This window comes from Streptopelia decaocto (assembly GCF_964273445.1).
Source record: "Streptopelia decaocto genome assembly, chromosome: 23".
NCBI lineage: Eukaryota > Metazoa > Chordata > Aves > Columbiformes > Columbidae > Streptopelia > Streptopelia decaocto.
In genome coordinates this window covers 2,277,151-2,292,519 of record NC_138678.1, presented here as the reverse complement: position 1 = coordinate 2,292,519, position 15,369 = coordinate 2,277,151, and the positions used below count along the sequence as shown (strand labels likewise).

The 15,369-nt window shown below is 58.1% G+C and overlaps 1 protein-coding gene across 2 annotated transcripts; it reads left to right on the top strand.

Moving 5' to 3' along the window:
* The first annotated feature begins 1,940 nt into the window (after positions 1-1,940).
* TMEM39B (transmembrane protein 39B) lies at positions 1,941-9,297 on the top strand. 2 transcript variants are annotated; one of them, XM_082071623.1, is made up of 9 exons: positions 1,941-2,053; positions 3,946-4,154; positions 4,695-4,914; positions 5,165-5,248; positions 5,539-5,693; positions 6,288-6,624; positions 7,295-7,482; positions 8,483-8,603; positions 8,927-9,297. In XM_082071623.1, the coding sequence occupies exons 2-9, from the start codon at positions 4,027-4,029 to the stop codon at positions 9,161-9,163; spliced, it is 1,470 nt and encodes a 489-aa protein (XP_081927749.1). In that variant the 5' UTR covers positions 1,941-2,053; positions 3,946-4,026; the 3' UTR covers positions 9,164-9,297. The 2 variants fall into 2 exon arrangements, with proteins under 2 accessions (XP_081927749.1, XP_081927750.1); XM_082071624.1 differs by lacking the exon at positions 1,941-2,053 and adding an exon at positions 3,283-3,838.
* The last annotated feature ends 6,072 nt before the right edge of the window (positions 9,298-15,369 follow it).

The window sequence follows — 15,369 nt, the reverse complement described above, 5'->3', positions numbered from 1 at the left end:
AATGTTTCCCAAAAATCCTGTTTTTTTCAGAAGTTTGTCTCTAGAAACACCCTCTCGGCTGCTCTGGCCCTTGTTTGGAACGGCCGCAGCTCCTTTGGTTTAAATCCTCGGGCTGGATTTGCTTGGAGCTGGTACAGACCTGGACTTCACGCTTCCTTGGTGAGTTCTCACCGTGCACAGTGGTTCATAGTGGCCTGGACAGCAACAGGAGTGTGAAACGGGCTCCGGCTGCTGCTGCAGGGATGTCCCCACACCTGTCCCTGTCGCACCCCATTCCAGTTGCTGTTCAGACTATTAAATAAAGCAAAGGGCTACAAGCTTTCCTTTATAGCTTCCCCACGCTGGTTTTATGTTTGACTTAAAACACTGTGCTTTCAGTAAGACTAAGATATTACCTCGATATAGGCCTCTGTTTCATTCCATTTTTGGCAATCTGGGTTTAAGAGCACAGCTGGATTCCCCGTTCGGCTGTTAAAGCAGACGACTCTTTTTGTACAGGATGAGTTTTTAAATTTGTATGAGAGCATCTGTCAAGGAACAGAGCCAAGAAAAACAACTTAAACGTGCACATCTTCCCTTCCTCACCCCGTACCGCTGCTCTCCTCAAGAACTCCTGGGCAAAGGGTGATTGCACAGCCTGTGACAGACCCTCCAAATGTCCCCAGAGGAGCAGGGACCAGCTGCGACCTGTCTGCTGGGAGCTGCGATGCCGCTAACACAGCTTTTCCTGTGGCTGCGGGGAACAAGTACATATGGTGCTTTTGGGGAGGAAGACGGGGCTTGGGGAAATTCTTCTTTAATTGAAAAACCTCTAGAACATCTCGGATGAGGTGTTGGACACATGCCCCGTTTGGAAGCTTTGAGGGGGAGGAATCTCTGCAGGCTGGTCGGGGCCCGTGGGAGCTCCCATCTCAAATGTAGACATTATTCCTCTTTTTCTACTCAGGAAGCTTGAGCCTTCCACCGCTACCATATGTTTTAATAGAAATGTTTGTTTCCGTGCTTGTTTTGCTCCTTTTGCAAAGCGGGATGAATCTCCAAGGAGCCGATCTCAGGTCTGCTAAAGGAACCTGGTTAAGATGCCATTTGCTTTGCCGTGGTTGGGAAATAGGAACCTGGCAGCTCGTGGTGAGCGCTGGGAACACCGGAGCATCCTCAGAGCCTGGAGAGCAGCAGCTGGGTGGCGATTTAAAGTGTTTTCTAATGGAGTTGTTACTTTTATCGCTGGCTTTAGAACCAAATGTGACCATCGTGCGTGGTGTCACAGAAGCTAAACCTGTTTTCAGCCTGACATTGCTACATCCTACCTGTCACCTTCACAGTTATACCTGGAAGATGTGGTTAAAACCACGGGTGTCTGGATACTCCTGGTGTTTGATGTCTCTGCACAATGAAGGTTTCAAAATGAGCAGAAAGCCAAAGATTGGCCCTGTGGAAGTTCATTAATTTTAGAGGTGACTTTGCCTCCTGTTCTCAGGATTGTATAACGCTCCATCTGTCCCGAAGCACCAAACACCCACCAGTTAAGGAAATCGATGAAAAACACTGCGAGTGGTCGGTAAAGATGGTGAAAACTGATCAAGGTGAATCACAGCACTAAAATAACTCGCATAGGAAGCTGGCGAGCTCCTGCCTGGCTGGTATTTAGCGAGGAGCGTTCAGCAGATGTTGAAAACCATTAGTCATTCCCTGTAATAAAGCTTTAATGTTGAAAATATTGGGGTTTTGGCTTTTTAAGGCGTGAGGTTTTTCTCTCGTTTCTCGCTGCTGTTTATGGGAAGGTGGGGGGGGTTGTGCCCTAAGGGCGGTGCTGGGGGGCGATGGGGGGGTCTGGCGGTGCCTCAAAATGCCCCTAAGGGCTTCGATGCCTGGGGGGGTGGGGGGGCGTGGCGAGGGGCGGGGATGTGGGCGGGGTTTGGGCGCCGTGGGAGGGGCCGGAGGGGCAGCGCGCACGCGTCCCGCAGGAGGTTTGGCCGCTGCCGGCCGCCGTCGCGCCGCAGGCCCCGCCCGCCATATTGTGCCCGGCGCGGCGCTGAGCGGCGGCCGGCGATGGGTGAGGGGGAGCGGGCGGCGGGACCGGCCCGGGCACCGGCCCCGGGGGAACGGGGTGGCGGGGGGGGTGCCGAGGCGGGCGCTGGGGGAGCGGGCGGGGCGCTGGGGAGCCCGCAGCTGGCCCCGCTCCGCCCCGCCGCTGTGAGGGGGCGGCTCCCGGGCCGCGGCCTGGCCCGGAGCCCCCGGGGTACCCCGGGGCCGCCCCTGGGCCCCGTTCCTCCCCGCAGCCTCGGTGTGTGCTGCCGGAGCCCCCAACCCCGTGCTCCCCCGTGCCCCGGGGGGTCTCCGCAGCGCCGGGACTCCCCTGCGGCCCGGCCCGCAGCTCCGGGGGCTCCGGCACAGCTGTGCCCTGGACCCCCTGCCCTCCGGCAGCCCCCGGTCCTCCCAGAGCCCCTGTGGCCCTGCTTGTGCCCCAGACTGCCCGTGTCTCCCCTGCACCCCCTGCCTGCACCCCGGAGTGTTCATGGCTCCTCCCTGACCCTCTGCAGACCCCTCACCCCCTGGCCGGTGCCCCCACAGCCCCCAACCTGCTCTCCCGGAGCTCCCACGTGTACCCCCCCCCAGACCCAACACTTTGATCCTACCGCTTTTCCCTCTCAGACTCTCATCATGGTGTCCCACACCTCAAACCCACTGTCTCCACCCGCCCACCGCAAGGTCCTGACCATCAGGTGCCCCCTCGTCCCTGTGTTGTGTCCTGGGGCTTCCTGTGTGCAGCCCCCAACCCCGTTCACCAGCAGCTGCTTTGTGTCCCCAGGTCACACGGACCCTGTGCTGTGGCACATTCTGGGGCTTGTGCCCTTTGCTCTGTGACCCCCCCAGGTCCCCCAGCCCTGCAGCCACCTCTGTGCCCCACTGTCCCAGGTGGTAGCACCTGCTTGGGGTTATCTTTGCCTTTTTTTGGGTCTAGCAGCCCCCTGCACCCTGTCCCTTGTTGTCTGTGACTCGTACAGCAGTTTGGAGAACTCTGGAGCTCCGTGTAAGCTTTAAAACTTGTTTGAGACCAGTTGCTAAACCTTCAGCTTGGTTTTTTTTTGAGTTCTGGGTGCTGGTTGCTAAGTGATGCAAACTGGAAATGAGCAATCAGAAAATGAAACGTTAGCAACTGATAGGACCTGATCCGAGCTTCACCACTCAAATTGTACTTCTAGCAAATGGTGTATTGTCACTGTGTCCTTTCTCTAAGTTCTAGAGACTCTCCTAAGGTCAAACAGCATCCAGAGAAGTTTTTTAAACCCTTAGTGTTATTATTATTGTTTAAACTCTGTCAAGCAAGCACTAGAAAAGCTAATTTGGGGCTACCATCCTGTTGAGCTCTGTGCCATGCAAACGTACAACAAATACCCCAAAAAATTCTACTTATCTTTTTTGCTGTCTTAAAGGAGCAAAGAAGGAAAAAGCCAGTTAGTGTGCTTTTGCAGTGTGTTTTTTAAAAGAGCTGTGAATATTTGAACCCAGCACAAAATTGGGCAAAAGGGGACCCAGGTAGTATCCCCAATTTACTGAATCCTTTGGGCGAATTGTTTAGCGTCTCTGTCAGTGTTTTGCTCTGCCTGTAGAACAAGGGAAACACCACAGCGATGCAGATTAAATTCCTTGTAAACTGCCTTGAGTTGGGAGAGAGGCATGAAAACCTTCTCCCTGCTCCCCTGGCAGCCTGAGTGCATTAAGTTTTAACTCTCAGTGATTTCAGCGCCGTAACAAGCTGCTGCCTGTCCCAGGAGCATCAGGAGCTATCGGGGGCCACATCTAGAGCCCGTGGCAAACACAGGAGATGTAGAAAAAGGTTGAGCAAAGTTGCGTTTTCCTGCCTTGTGCTGCAGGCTGGCGGTGCGAGTGGTCAGCAGGGTGTGGTGAGCAGATGAGCCTTAATTAGAAATCATCTTCTTCCAGTTTTAAGGACTGAAGATACAATCCCGCAGTGAGCAGCAGAGAAGCCACCTGGAAGGACAACACTCCACACCTTCTGTTGTTATGGCAGGGGGCAGGCGAGGCCCTAACCGGACATCCTACTGCCGAAACCCCCTCTGCGAGCCCGGGGCTGCTGGCGGCTCCGGCCACTCCACGAGTTCCTCTGTCACGGGTGTGCGCTCACGTACCAGGTACATCCAGCCTTCCACATCCTATCGCTCTCTGCAACTGCCTGAAAGGAGGTTGGAGCCAGGGGGGGTCGGGCTCTGCTCCCCAGGAACAAGCGCCAGGAGCAGAGGAAACGGCCTCAAGTTGCGCCAGGGGAGGTTGAGGTTGGATTTAGGAACAATTTCTTCTCCAAAGGGCTGTGGGGCATTGGAACAGGCTGCCCAGGGCAGTGCTGGAGTCACCATCCCTGGAGGGTTGGACAGACGGACATGAGGTTCTCAGGACATGGGGCAGTGCCAGGAGTGGGTTAATGGTTGGACTCAATGATCTTGGGAGTCTCTTTCAACCAAAATGATTCTCTAATCTGCCTGTAACAGTCACCCCAGACATCCTTGACGCGCTGATGCTTTTGTTTTGTGGCAGACATTGACTGTGATAGCTCAGGTTTCTCATTCAGTCAATATTAGACCCACTGATTTCTACCGTCCGTGCGGGGGGGGTTGGTGGATAGCGCTGTGTTTATCCCGGGGAAGTGACCGCTGGCTTCTGGTTCCCCTTGGCAGGAGCGGTTCAGGTACAGGCCTTTCCAGCCCACCTTTGGCTACTCAGACCGTCGTCCCCCTCCGGCACTGTAAGATCCCGGAGCTGCCCGTGGAGCGCAGCGTGCTGTTCGAGCTCCAGCTCTTCTTCTGTCATCTCGTTGCTCTGTTCGTCCACTACATCAACATCTACAAAACCGTGTGGTGGTATCCGCCCTCCCACCCGCCTTCGCACACATCACTGGTAAGCACAGACTGTCTCTTGGGTCATTAGACATAAAGTTTCCAATATATGTTTGAAATAAGCTGCATGTGACTTTACAGCCCTGGTGGGGGTTGCTCCTGTGACTCTTTTTGGCTCTCTGCTTGGTATTCTCTTTCTGATCCTGGAAAAGTGAGTCTGAAGAGAATAATATAACTCAGGAACTTCTCTGTTGAATGTGTGTTTCTGCTGCCTGATGGAAAGTGGAATCACTTTGGTTTTGTCACTGCAGAACTTTCATCTTATTGACTTCAACGTGCTGACGGTGACAACGATCGTCCTGGCACGCCGGCTCATCGGTGCTATTGTGAAGGAGGTAAAGTCCCCAGGCAGATCTCAGAACTGTCCTCTCAGACGAAATGTAAAGCCGTGTCTCCCTTTTGCAGCTCCAGACTCTTCTGTCCTTTTCTAAAGAACTTTGTGCTATGTCCAAGTCAGAAACCTGGGCATGGCTTCTAGTGGGAAGAACAGAAATGAGCATCTCAAACCCTTGCTCGAGACTCTGTCCTTCTGCGATTGTTTCTGAATTACTGTCTCAACTAGAAGGTTCTGTAGGAAGAGTGAATTTGTTTCCCCTCTCCCCAGCTCTCTCTTCTCCCCCCGCAGGCTTCACAGAGCGGCAAAGTCTCACTGCCGCGCTCGGCTTTCCTGGTGATCACTCGGTTTGCTGTTCTCACTGGCACAGGCTGGAGTTTGTGTCGATCGATCATTCACCTTTTCAGAACCTACTCTTTCCTTAATCTCCTGTTCCTGTGTTACCCGTAAGTATTTCTTCTGTCACTTATGTGTGATTTCTAATTTTCCTTCAGTGGGTGTTGCTCAGTTGAATTGAAGCCTGAGAGTAAAGAAACACACCTGGGAACAGAACTTTTCCCTGTTGCTGCATGATATTTCTTCTTGGTGGCAGGGCATGTCTTTAACATTTACCTGTATTTCAGCTTTAATATAAGCATTAATTATAGTTCTTAGATTGCTCACATTGTCTGAAAAGGATTGTGTGCTTTCCTGATGGTGTTCTGAGAACCCGTGCCTGCGGTTTGCCTTAGTCCTTTGGTGCCTCTGCCAGGTGGAGCGAATCAAACAGTTGCTCTGCTTCATGTTAACTAACCAAAGGAAACCAGTTTTATTTCCAGTTAACACTGGAAATAGCTCCCTTCTCTCTAGTAGATGCAGGAGGAAGCGTCTCATAAAGATCTGAGATGTGATGCTTGTGTTTGAGATGGGTGAAGCTCCTTTCTAGAGTTTATACAGGAACTAGGAGGGGGATGTGATTGAAACGCTGATCTCCTGCCGGCAGACACTTGCCTGGGGAGCTTGCAAGGAAGTCACCACCTCTCTGCGCTTTGCTGCTCCAGGTTCGGCATGTACATTCCCTTCCTTCAGCTGAACTGTGACCTGCGCAAGACCGGCCTCTTCTCCCAGGTGGCCAACATCGGGCCCAGGGACACAGGCGAGGTGACGTCCAGGGGCAGGGACTACCTGAGCGTCCTCAAGGAGACCTGGAAGCAGCACACGCGCCAGATGTACGGCATGGAGGCCATGCCCACGCACGCCTGCTGCCTCTCCCCAGACCTCATCCGCAACGAGGTGGAATACCTGAAAATGGACTTTAACTGGCGGATGAAGGAGGTGCTGGTGAGCTCCATGCTCAGTGCCTACTACGTGGCCTTTGTGCCCGTCTGGTTTGTGAAGGTGAGCAGGGGCCACCACTCGTGCAGATGTGGCTTTTCCAGCTTCAGGGCTGGCTGGGGAGGGTTGTGGGCAATGGGGGAGATCTGGTTCTGATTCTCGCTTCTCGCTGAGCTGGAAGGTGGGAGAGGTCAAAGCTGGTCTCTGTGCACAGGCAGCCATGTCAAACCCATTTACAGAGGCCTTGTACAAAGTAAGAAGCAAAACCATCTAGGTTTGGCTTTGCTTAAACTCCAGCTGACAGAGGACTGATTGACTTCAATAAGGCAGGCAATATGCAAGAGGATGGACCTTATTAGAATTCATAGCTGTTTTATTTGAGCTACTAATACATTGTAGAATGAGACAAAAGTCTCGCAGTGAATGTCAGACCTCAGGGATGAGCCCAAGTCCCCTTCCCCTGCGGGGCTGGTGCTCCCACCGTGATCAGCTGAGCCAGGAAGCATCAGGAACTCTCCCTGTTTTGGTAAAAGGTGGTAACAGCATAAATGTTTCTCCATGGTGGGTTCAGGAGTGGTGCAGCAGCCGTCCTATGTAGGCGCTTCTTTTTCAAGCAGGATTAATAACTCCGTGAATATCCCTCGTTTTACCTGCTTGAGAGCTTTGTGTTTTGATGGCATCATTAGGTGAGGCTGTCCAAACATGTCACCCTTTCTTCTTGTCCCCCCCGCAGAACACTCAGTACTATGACAAACGCTGGTCGTGTGAGCTTTTCCTCCTGGTTTCCATCAGCACGTCGGTGATCCTGATGCAGTACCTCTTGCCCGCGCGCTACTGTGACCTGCTCCACAAAGCCGCAGCGCACCTGGGCTGCTGGCAGAAGGTCGATCCTGCCCTCTGCTCCAACGTGCTGCAGCATCAGTAAGGAACGCGCTCCCGGGGCTGGAGTTTTGTCTGAGCTGGCGTGTCTGCTGGCACCAGCAGAGGCTGGATGGGGAGCTCGGCTTTCCAGCCACCTCTTGTTGCTAAAACACAAGGAAAATGAAAGCAGAGTTGTTGGTGACACATGGTGTGTCCTGGCTTTGATTGCAGGGTGACAATAGAACCGTGGCAGATGTATTGTTAACCCTCTCCCCGCGCCTCCCCCGTCAGCCCATCCTTCTTCCCCCTTCCCACTCAGGACAGGCGATCGGGAGGGAAAGAAGAGTTGGAAACATTAAAAATGTTTTACTAATGCTACTAATAAAAATAGAGAAAATAATACAAAATATACAAAACCAATCTTGAAAGTCCCAGCAACTGCAGAGCCGGCACCCGAAGTCCTGGACTGGACTCTGCAGCCAGCCGGAGCTGGATTCAGTCTGTCACTGGCCTCAGTTCTCAGGGACGACTCACAAGGTCCTCTCCTAACGTCGGCCATAAGGAAAAGGGATGAGATCCTCGTGATCTCCCACTTTTATATGAAATATCACGTGAATGGGATGGTATAATCACTTAGTCAGTTTTGGTCACCTGTTTCTCGTTGCCCCTCTGGTGAGATGTATATCCGTTCTTATCAGTGACCTCGCATTCCATTGCTATGTTACCAAAACGTGTATCTGGCTTTCCGGAAAGCAGCTAATAAGAAGGCTTTAGCTGACAGGCAAATTCACTAAAAGAGAGCCTGGTTTTGTCAAAAACAATGTGTTTTGTTAAAGACAATGTGACAGACACTATCTGTACTGTCCACTCCCACGCTCAGTAAGCAGATCTGATTTTTGGCAAGGCGTCTGCTGCTCCTGTCCCCAGGTCACTGCCATTTGTCACTGCCATGGTTCCATCCCTCGGCGGGCCAAACTCTGCCCTCAGAAATGATGGCGCTTCGGTACCGCGGCGGCGGCTGTGGAGGGAGAAATGAGAGCTCTGTGCTTGTTCCCCGCAGGTGGACAGAGGAGTGCATGTGGCCACAGGGAGTGTTGGTGAAACACTCCAAGAACGTGTACAAAGCTGTGGGTCACTACAACGTGGCGGTGCCCTCGGACGTCTCACACTTCCGCTTCCACGTAAGGTCCCATCTGCTTTTCTGGGGGTGTATTGTCTCATTAGGATCACAGTCCCCTTGTCCCCAGCCTCTCGTTGTGCCCCAGCTGGCTCTCCGAGCCCAAGAGCTGCCCGTGGGGTGTGCAGGGTTTGGTACAGTGGCTTGCGTTACACCCACAGCTCAGAAGAGTGAGTGGTCCGTGCAAACAGGGGCTCTCTGCAGAGCCTGTGTGGGTAGATGTGTCTCCAGAGGAATCCTCCCCATCCTCTGCCCCACACATCCCACCACAAACACGTCCCGAAGGGCCTGACCTCGCTCTGTGACTTACTATGTTCTCTCCTACAGTTTTTTTTCAGCAAACCACTGAGAATCCTCAACATCCTGATCCTGCTGGAAGGAGCCGTCATCTTCTACCAGCTTTACTCACTGATCTCTTCAGAGAAGTGGCACCAGACTATCTCGCTGGCTCTGATCCTCTTCAGCAATTACTACGCCTTCTTCAAGCTGCTGCGTGACCGTCTGGTGCTGGGCAAAGCCTACTCGTATTCTGCCAGCAGAGACTCAGAGCAGAAGTTAAATTAAAACAATTGCACTGATGCTCAGCTTATTACAAAACAAACAAAACAAGGAACCCTCAGAGCTTTGTATTTTTGTTACCACTGCTTTTTTTTCTTTGATAACTGATGTAATTAAAAGGAAAAAACATATTTTTTTACTCCCAACGGTTGTTTGCGTGTTTATTTTCTGGTAAAATCCCCAGAGAAGACGGCCTCCCATTTGTATTTGAGAGGAGTGATTTTTAGCAAGGGTGCTTAGTTTGGGGAGGTGCAAACGCTGCTGCTTCTGCTGGAGCTCCAATGGGAAGATGAGGGTTACAGGGATGTCGGAGCTCACAGAGGGGACGAGTCCTGGTCCCATCCCTGCTGGGGACCCCAAAGCGCCTCCTGCACCCCCTGTGCTCTGTGCTTGGAGGGGAAAGCTGCCTTGTTCCACTGAAATGGGGGGTTTATTATTAATTGCTATGGCAGAACTGCTGCAATCCCACAGCCCGTGTGGCTGCTGGTTTGAGGGGACCCGGCATGGATTTGGGGAGGCCGGGGGGGCTCCGGCAGCTCCCGCTTTGCGGTTCTGTGAGCAGGTTCGTGTTCCCCCCCCCGCTTTGCCGTTTCTCCTGCCCAACCCGCCCGGCAGGTCCGCCCGGGGGGGGGATGAGCGGGTGACATCACCGGGCGAGGAGGAGGAGGAGGAGGAGGAAGGGCAGGGGCACAGCGCTGCACCCGGTGACGGGGGCCCGGGAGCAGCGGGACCGGCCCAGAGCCGCCGCCGTCCCCGCTGCCGGGGCCACCGGCCGCGCCCGCCGCTGTGCCGGCTCCGGGCTGGGGTCCCTGTTCGTCGCGGGGCTCCCGCCGCTCCCGCCGCCGTTACCAGATCCGGCCTTTGTTCCGCTCTCGCGCCCCGCCGCCGCCGCCAGGGGGCGCCCGGGGAGCGCACGGCCGCTCCCGGTGCCGGTCTCGCCGCGAACCCGGTAGCGCCACCGGGAGCCCCATCCGCCCCGGGACTTGATTGCGAACGAAACCGGGCCCGGCTGGAAATCAAACACCGCGCGGGGAGCGGGACCGGCCCCTGCAGCGCATCGTCCCGGTGCACCGGGCGAGGGGACGGGACGCCGTGCCCGGCCACGCCAGCGAGGTGACCCCGGGCACGGCGCGGGGGTCTCGGTGTCGCTGCCAGCCCCCAGCACCCGGCACAGCGGGGCCAAAGGCCATCGGGAGCGGAGCCACCGCCGCCACTCGCCGGTCTGTCATCAGCGAAGGGCGAGGAAGAGGAAGGACGAACGGGAAGAACGGGGCCCGGGGCTGGCAGGGAGCCCTGCGGGGCTGGGGGTCGCTGAGCCCCGCGGGACTGTGTCCCCCCCCGCACCCACGACCGGCACCGGGGTGCGAGGGGACGGGGACAGAGCGAGTGTGCACCCACGCGTGGGGAAGCCGGGGGGCAGAGGCGCTTGTCCGGCTCGTGGCGTGGGAAGCTGCAAGAAGCCCCCCCGAGAACCGCCAGCAGGTCCTGGGGGGATGGAGCCCCCCCAGCCTCTCCCCCGGCTCTCGTGTCACCCAGGCGAGGCCAGATCCGGCCTCCGGACGGGGCTCCTGACTGGGGTGCGGGGGGGGGTGGATGTCGGGGCGCCGCGGGCGGGTGTGCCTGTGGCCCGGCCCCCTCCCCAGCAGGGCAGGAGGAAACGGCCGCATCCAGCCTTTCCCGAGGATGAGGATTTCCTTCCTCCCATTGAGCGGGGACCCTGAGGTTAACACGCAGCTGTGGGGCACTCTCCTTCCCCGCAGCTTCCCCCCCTCTCTTTTCCCCAGCCTGAGTGCACTGCAGGTATTTTGGGGGCTAGAAGAAGCCGGGCAGAGTGGGGAACCCCACGGAGTGGGTGGCCAAGCTGCAGCCACCTTGGCCGTGGTTTTGAGGCTCCAAATCATGCTGGGAGGGCTTGGAGGTGCCCCCCGGATCCAGCAACGTGACCCAGCCCCATGGGTGCCCCCCCTCCTCACAGGGACCTTGCCTGGACAGGGGGATTGCTGGATTCCCAGAAAAGGCTCTTCCTGCAGCTGGGAAGGGCTGTGCTGGGGACCCGGGGACACTTCTCATTTCCCTTGAATCCTCCCATACGAGAGCACAGGGGCTTTCCCGGGGGCCTACAAGGGGCGAATGTCCCAGGGGAGATCCCGGGTGGGAATTCCCCCTGCGAGCAGCTCCCTGGAGGTGGCTTCACTGGGGACACAGTTGCTTTGGTGACGCCAGGGGTTCCGGGCAACCCAAATGGGTCCCATCCCACGGGCAGCGCTGTGCCCCGGGGGTCCCGGCCTGGCCAGGCTCCATCTGCCGCCCTCCCCAGCCTGCTAATCCCGGGATTAACAGCCAGATGCCAGGCACAGGTTTGCTGCAGGTAACGAGTATCCCTCGGGGAGGAGGTTACGGACATCAAAGCGCAGGCAATTATGACTAATCCCACACCTGCGCCTAACGAGCTCGGCAGCCGTCCCGCCTGCACCGAGCGGGACGGGGCAGCTGCCGGGGAGAAACCAGGAGGGCAGCGGGGATAAGGAGCCCACGTGTGCTGGGGACCTGTCCCAGTGTGTCCCCACGGACAGGACCCCAGGATAACGGCTGTGTCGGTGGGTCACGGAGCAAAAAGCCAGGCAGAAACACCCACAGGGTTTGGCATTGCTGGGGGCACGGCTGAGCGCTCCCTAGTGCAGACCCGAAATGGGGCACACATGCAGGGGACAAGCGTCGGCCTCTCGCTGCCTGCCGGGAATTCCCCTGCCGCTTCCCAGCGGTCGCGGCTGATGGGAAGTGGCTGTTTTCCCCGAAGAGCCCGTCCCGACATTCCTGGGAGGCCACATCTGCCGCCCGCATCCCCGTTCTCGGGACCTCCGTCCAGCCGGTTCCCAGCTGGTCCCAGCCCAGCTGGGCGCAGATGGGGGATGGACACTGCAGACACCCCCAACTCCTCCTCATCCCCCCAAAAACACCGGCCTGTCCCTGGTTGGGGCACTGGGGAATCCAGCACCCAGCAGCTGCTGCTGGGGTGGGACAGGAACACCCCACGGAGCCAAAGGTCCCAGCCTGGGTAGGTAAGCCCAGCTGGGCCCTTTCGTCCTTTATCTGGAGGCTGGTAGCTTTAACTCTTCCTTAATAATCATTTATGCCATTAATAAAGCCAAATCCCTAAAGTGGCTAATTAAGGGTTCGTTTGCCCGCTGCCACCTCACACTGCGGCAGGTTTTGTGTGAGATCAAGGGAGGAAAAAAAACACAGGGGGAAGGTGGGAGCATCGTCCCAGTGCCCATCCCACCAACATCCCTGCTCCCCAGGGACCCCTCAGCAGCACCCCAGGACCTGATGTGGGGGTTCCATGGGGTCTCCATGGGGCCTGGGCACCCAAATCCCGGAGGTCGCGAGCCAAGGTGGCCACCGCTGCCCTCGCTGCTGCCCGACCTTGCCCGGGGCTCCCCTGGCCAAAACCGGGGCAGGACACGGCCCACGAGGCCCCGTCCCGAGCCGGCGAGACCTGCCGTAATTGGCAGCCCTGAATTAGCATATGCACATCCTCATTAGCAATTACACACACACACACGCCCTCATTTTCTCATCTGAACAAGTCCACGGTGGGGACCTGGGAGCTGGGACAGTGGGGCCAGACCCCAACCCGCTAAACCTCTCCTGGTCCTCTGCTCATCACCCGAGGCTGCCAAACTCATCGCACTCGTGCGGAGGAGCAGACGCCGCCTGCGGCACCCACGGCCCCGCCGCAGCGCTGCGCGGTCCCCGTGGGGGCTGTGGGGAGCAGATGGCGACTCGCAGCACGACAATGCAGGGAGCAGCGCGGGGGCCAGATGGATCGCAGGGGAGCAGAGCCGTCCCGTCATCCCTCCCGCCGCTTCCGCTGCCATTTTACCCAAGCGGCTCCAGCAGCGGCTATAAATATTTAACAGCTCCAACCCCTGCACCGCCGTGACCCGGCAGCTCCCACCACTCCAGCCTGGTTTGCATCACAGGGGGGGTCACTGGGCTGAGACCCCGCCAAGGGGACGTCCCCTCCCTGCAGCATCACTCTGGGTCTGAGATAAATAACCTCAGTGAGCCGGGCTGGAAATGCTTGAGGTGATGAATGGAGACTTCAGAGGGTGCGGCGACATTTCCTGAGAGCTGGGGACGAGAGGGGAGCAGCGACAGCTGGGCAGGTCGCCCACCTCCTGGGTGGGTGTTGGGCTCTGCGGTGGCCCCATCCTGGGCACTGCGCAGTCTGAGCCCTGCTGAGCCATTTGGGGCGTCAAAAGAGCAATAAGTACCCCCAAATCCAACCCTATGTCCCTGGGGGACCCACTTTCTCGGTCAGACCCCAGCCAGGCGCCCCATGGCAGCAGCAGGGGTGTCGCGGGGGTCCTGTCCCCGGTACGGACGTGCTGGGTTGAGCATCCCGGCCGGCAGCGGAGCAGAACCAGTTGCAGGATCTCCCACGCTGCAGCACGGGGCTGCAGGTCCCAGCGTGCGGCTGCTGCGGGACACGCCACGACCTGCAGCCCCACGGGCGTTCGCAGCCCAGGAACGGCCCTTTCCCAGCACCGGGGGAGTTTCGGTCCCACGGCCGGTGCCCCTTTGTGCAGCACCCATGGGACACCTGTGCACCAGGACAGCCCCTCGCCGGGGCCGAGCTTCCTCCGGCCGCCACCGCCGCGGCTCCCCGGCCTTTCCACCACTTTTCCGCCGACCCCGGAGCTCCGGCCGCCTTCCTGCCCCGGCCACGCTGCCGCCCCGTTTCCTGCCCCCCGGCACCGGCGCTGCCGCAGCCGTTCTGCCTCCTCCCAGCCCCACATCCACCCCACGCACATCCCCGTCTCCACGCACCCAGTGCTCCCAGCTCTCCCCGCCGTGCCAGGACTGTCTGTCCTCCCTGTGACGCTCTCCCCAATGGGTTGACCTGGCCCTGCCACAGTGTCCCCAACCCTGTGCCCTCCTGTCCCCAACCTCCCCATGGGATGTGGCCCTGGCACCGCTGCAGGAGCGACCCGGCTCGGTGGGGTGATTGCATGGGGGATCTGTGTTTCACCAGCCATTTTCTTCCAGCTCAGCGGTAAAGGCATCGAGCGGAGCAAGTCTTCCCCCCGGGGAGCGGCAATTCCCCGACTGCAATCACTTTTGGGGATCTACCGCTGACCCAGTTTTTAATCCACGGCGCACACAGAGCTGCTGGTGGGGACGAGCAGGAGCTTTCCAGGAGCACCCGCACCCCCCGGTGCTGAGCCCCCCACCCCTTGTATTTGGGAGGCGGGGGTCCCGCGGGCAGCTCGGCGGGGCCGGCCGCGCTCCGTGCCGCTCTGCGCTGACGTCAGCCCGTTCCCACGCTGAGCCCAAGGGTTTCCCCCAAACCGGTTGGGCATGCGGAGCCGTGACTCAGCCCCGGGGGAGCGGCGTGCACCGGCAAGCCTGGGGGGGCCGGCGGAGGACAAAGGTGTGCGGGGGCAGGATGAGACCTGTGCAGGGCCCCCGCTTCCCGAGCAAGCCACACCAGAGCCTTTAGCGAAGAGGGAAGCGAGAAACTCGCTTTCCTTCCTCCTGCAGAGCGGCAGTGAGGGTGTCACCGTGCTGGGGTGACCTGTCCCTGCACCCCCACGCCCTAAAGCGGTCCCCTGCCCCCGGACTGGGAAGGGCTCCTTATCTCCCTGCCTGGCTGATGCAGGGTTTGCTCATCACTGCTGCTCCCCCCGGGGCCACCCTGCTGCAGGGCGGGTGACGCTGGCAGTGTCACCTCCTCTTCCAGATTCAACCTCCTCTGCAGGGATGGAGCAGGGACGGTGACACCCGCCCTCCATGGCATCACTCCCGGCTGAGATCACCAGGGTTTTCCCCGCACAGTCCCAGTGTCTCGGTCCCCCCATCTGCCCCAGGGGACGGAGACGTGGGGGCCAGGGGGGTCACCGCATGCCAGGCTGTCACCAGCCCTCTGCGCCAGCCAGAAATAAGTGGATTAGGAACCGAGCTCATTATCGCTGCCAGCAGCCTCGGCGATGGCTGCGGGATGGGGACAGGGGTGGGGACAGTCCCTGTAGGGGGGACCGGGGGTGGCTGGTGCCTGGCATGGGCAGAGTGGCCACGGTGCTTCGAGAGCGAGGGCTCGGCTGCCTGCTGTTCCCAGCGATGCGGCACCCAGGCTCTAATGAGGCAGGACGGTTAATTAGTCAGTGTCAATTTATGTTAATTAGTTGGAGGAGTCAGAGACTGATTCC

Excerpts from the sequence above, each read along its gene's own strand:
- TMEM39B (XM_082071623.1), top strand. The coding sequence starts at position 4,027 with ATGGCAGGGGGCAGGCGAGGCCCTAACCGGACATCCTACTGCCGAAAC. Across the intron at positions 4,915-5,164 it reads CGCCTTCGCACACATCACTG|AACTTTCATCTTATTGACTT; the intron begins GTAAGCACAGAC and ends TTGTCACTGCAG. Across the intron at positions 5,694-6,287 it reads CTCCTGTTCCTGTGTTACCC|GTTCGGCATGTACATTCCCT; the intron begins GTAAGTATTTCT and ends TTGCTGCTCCAG.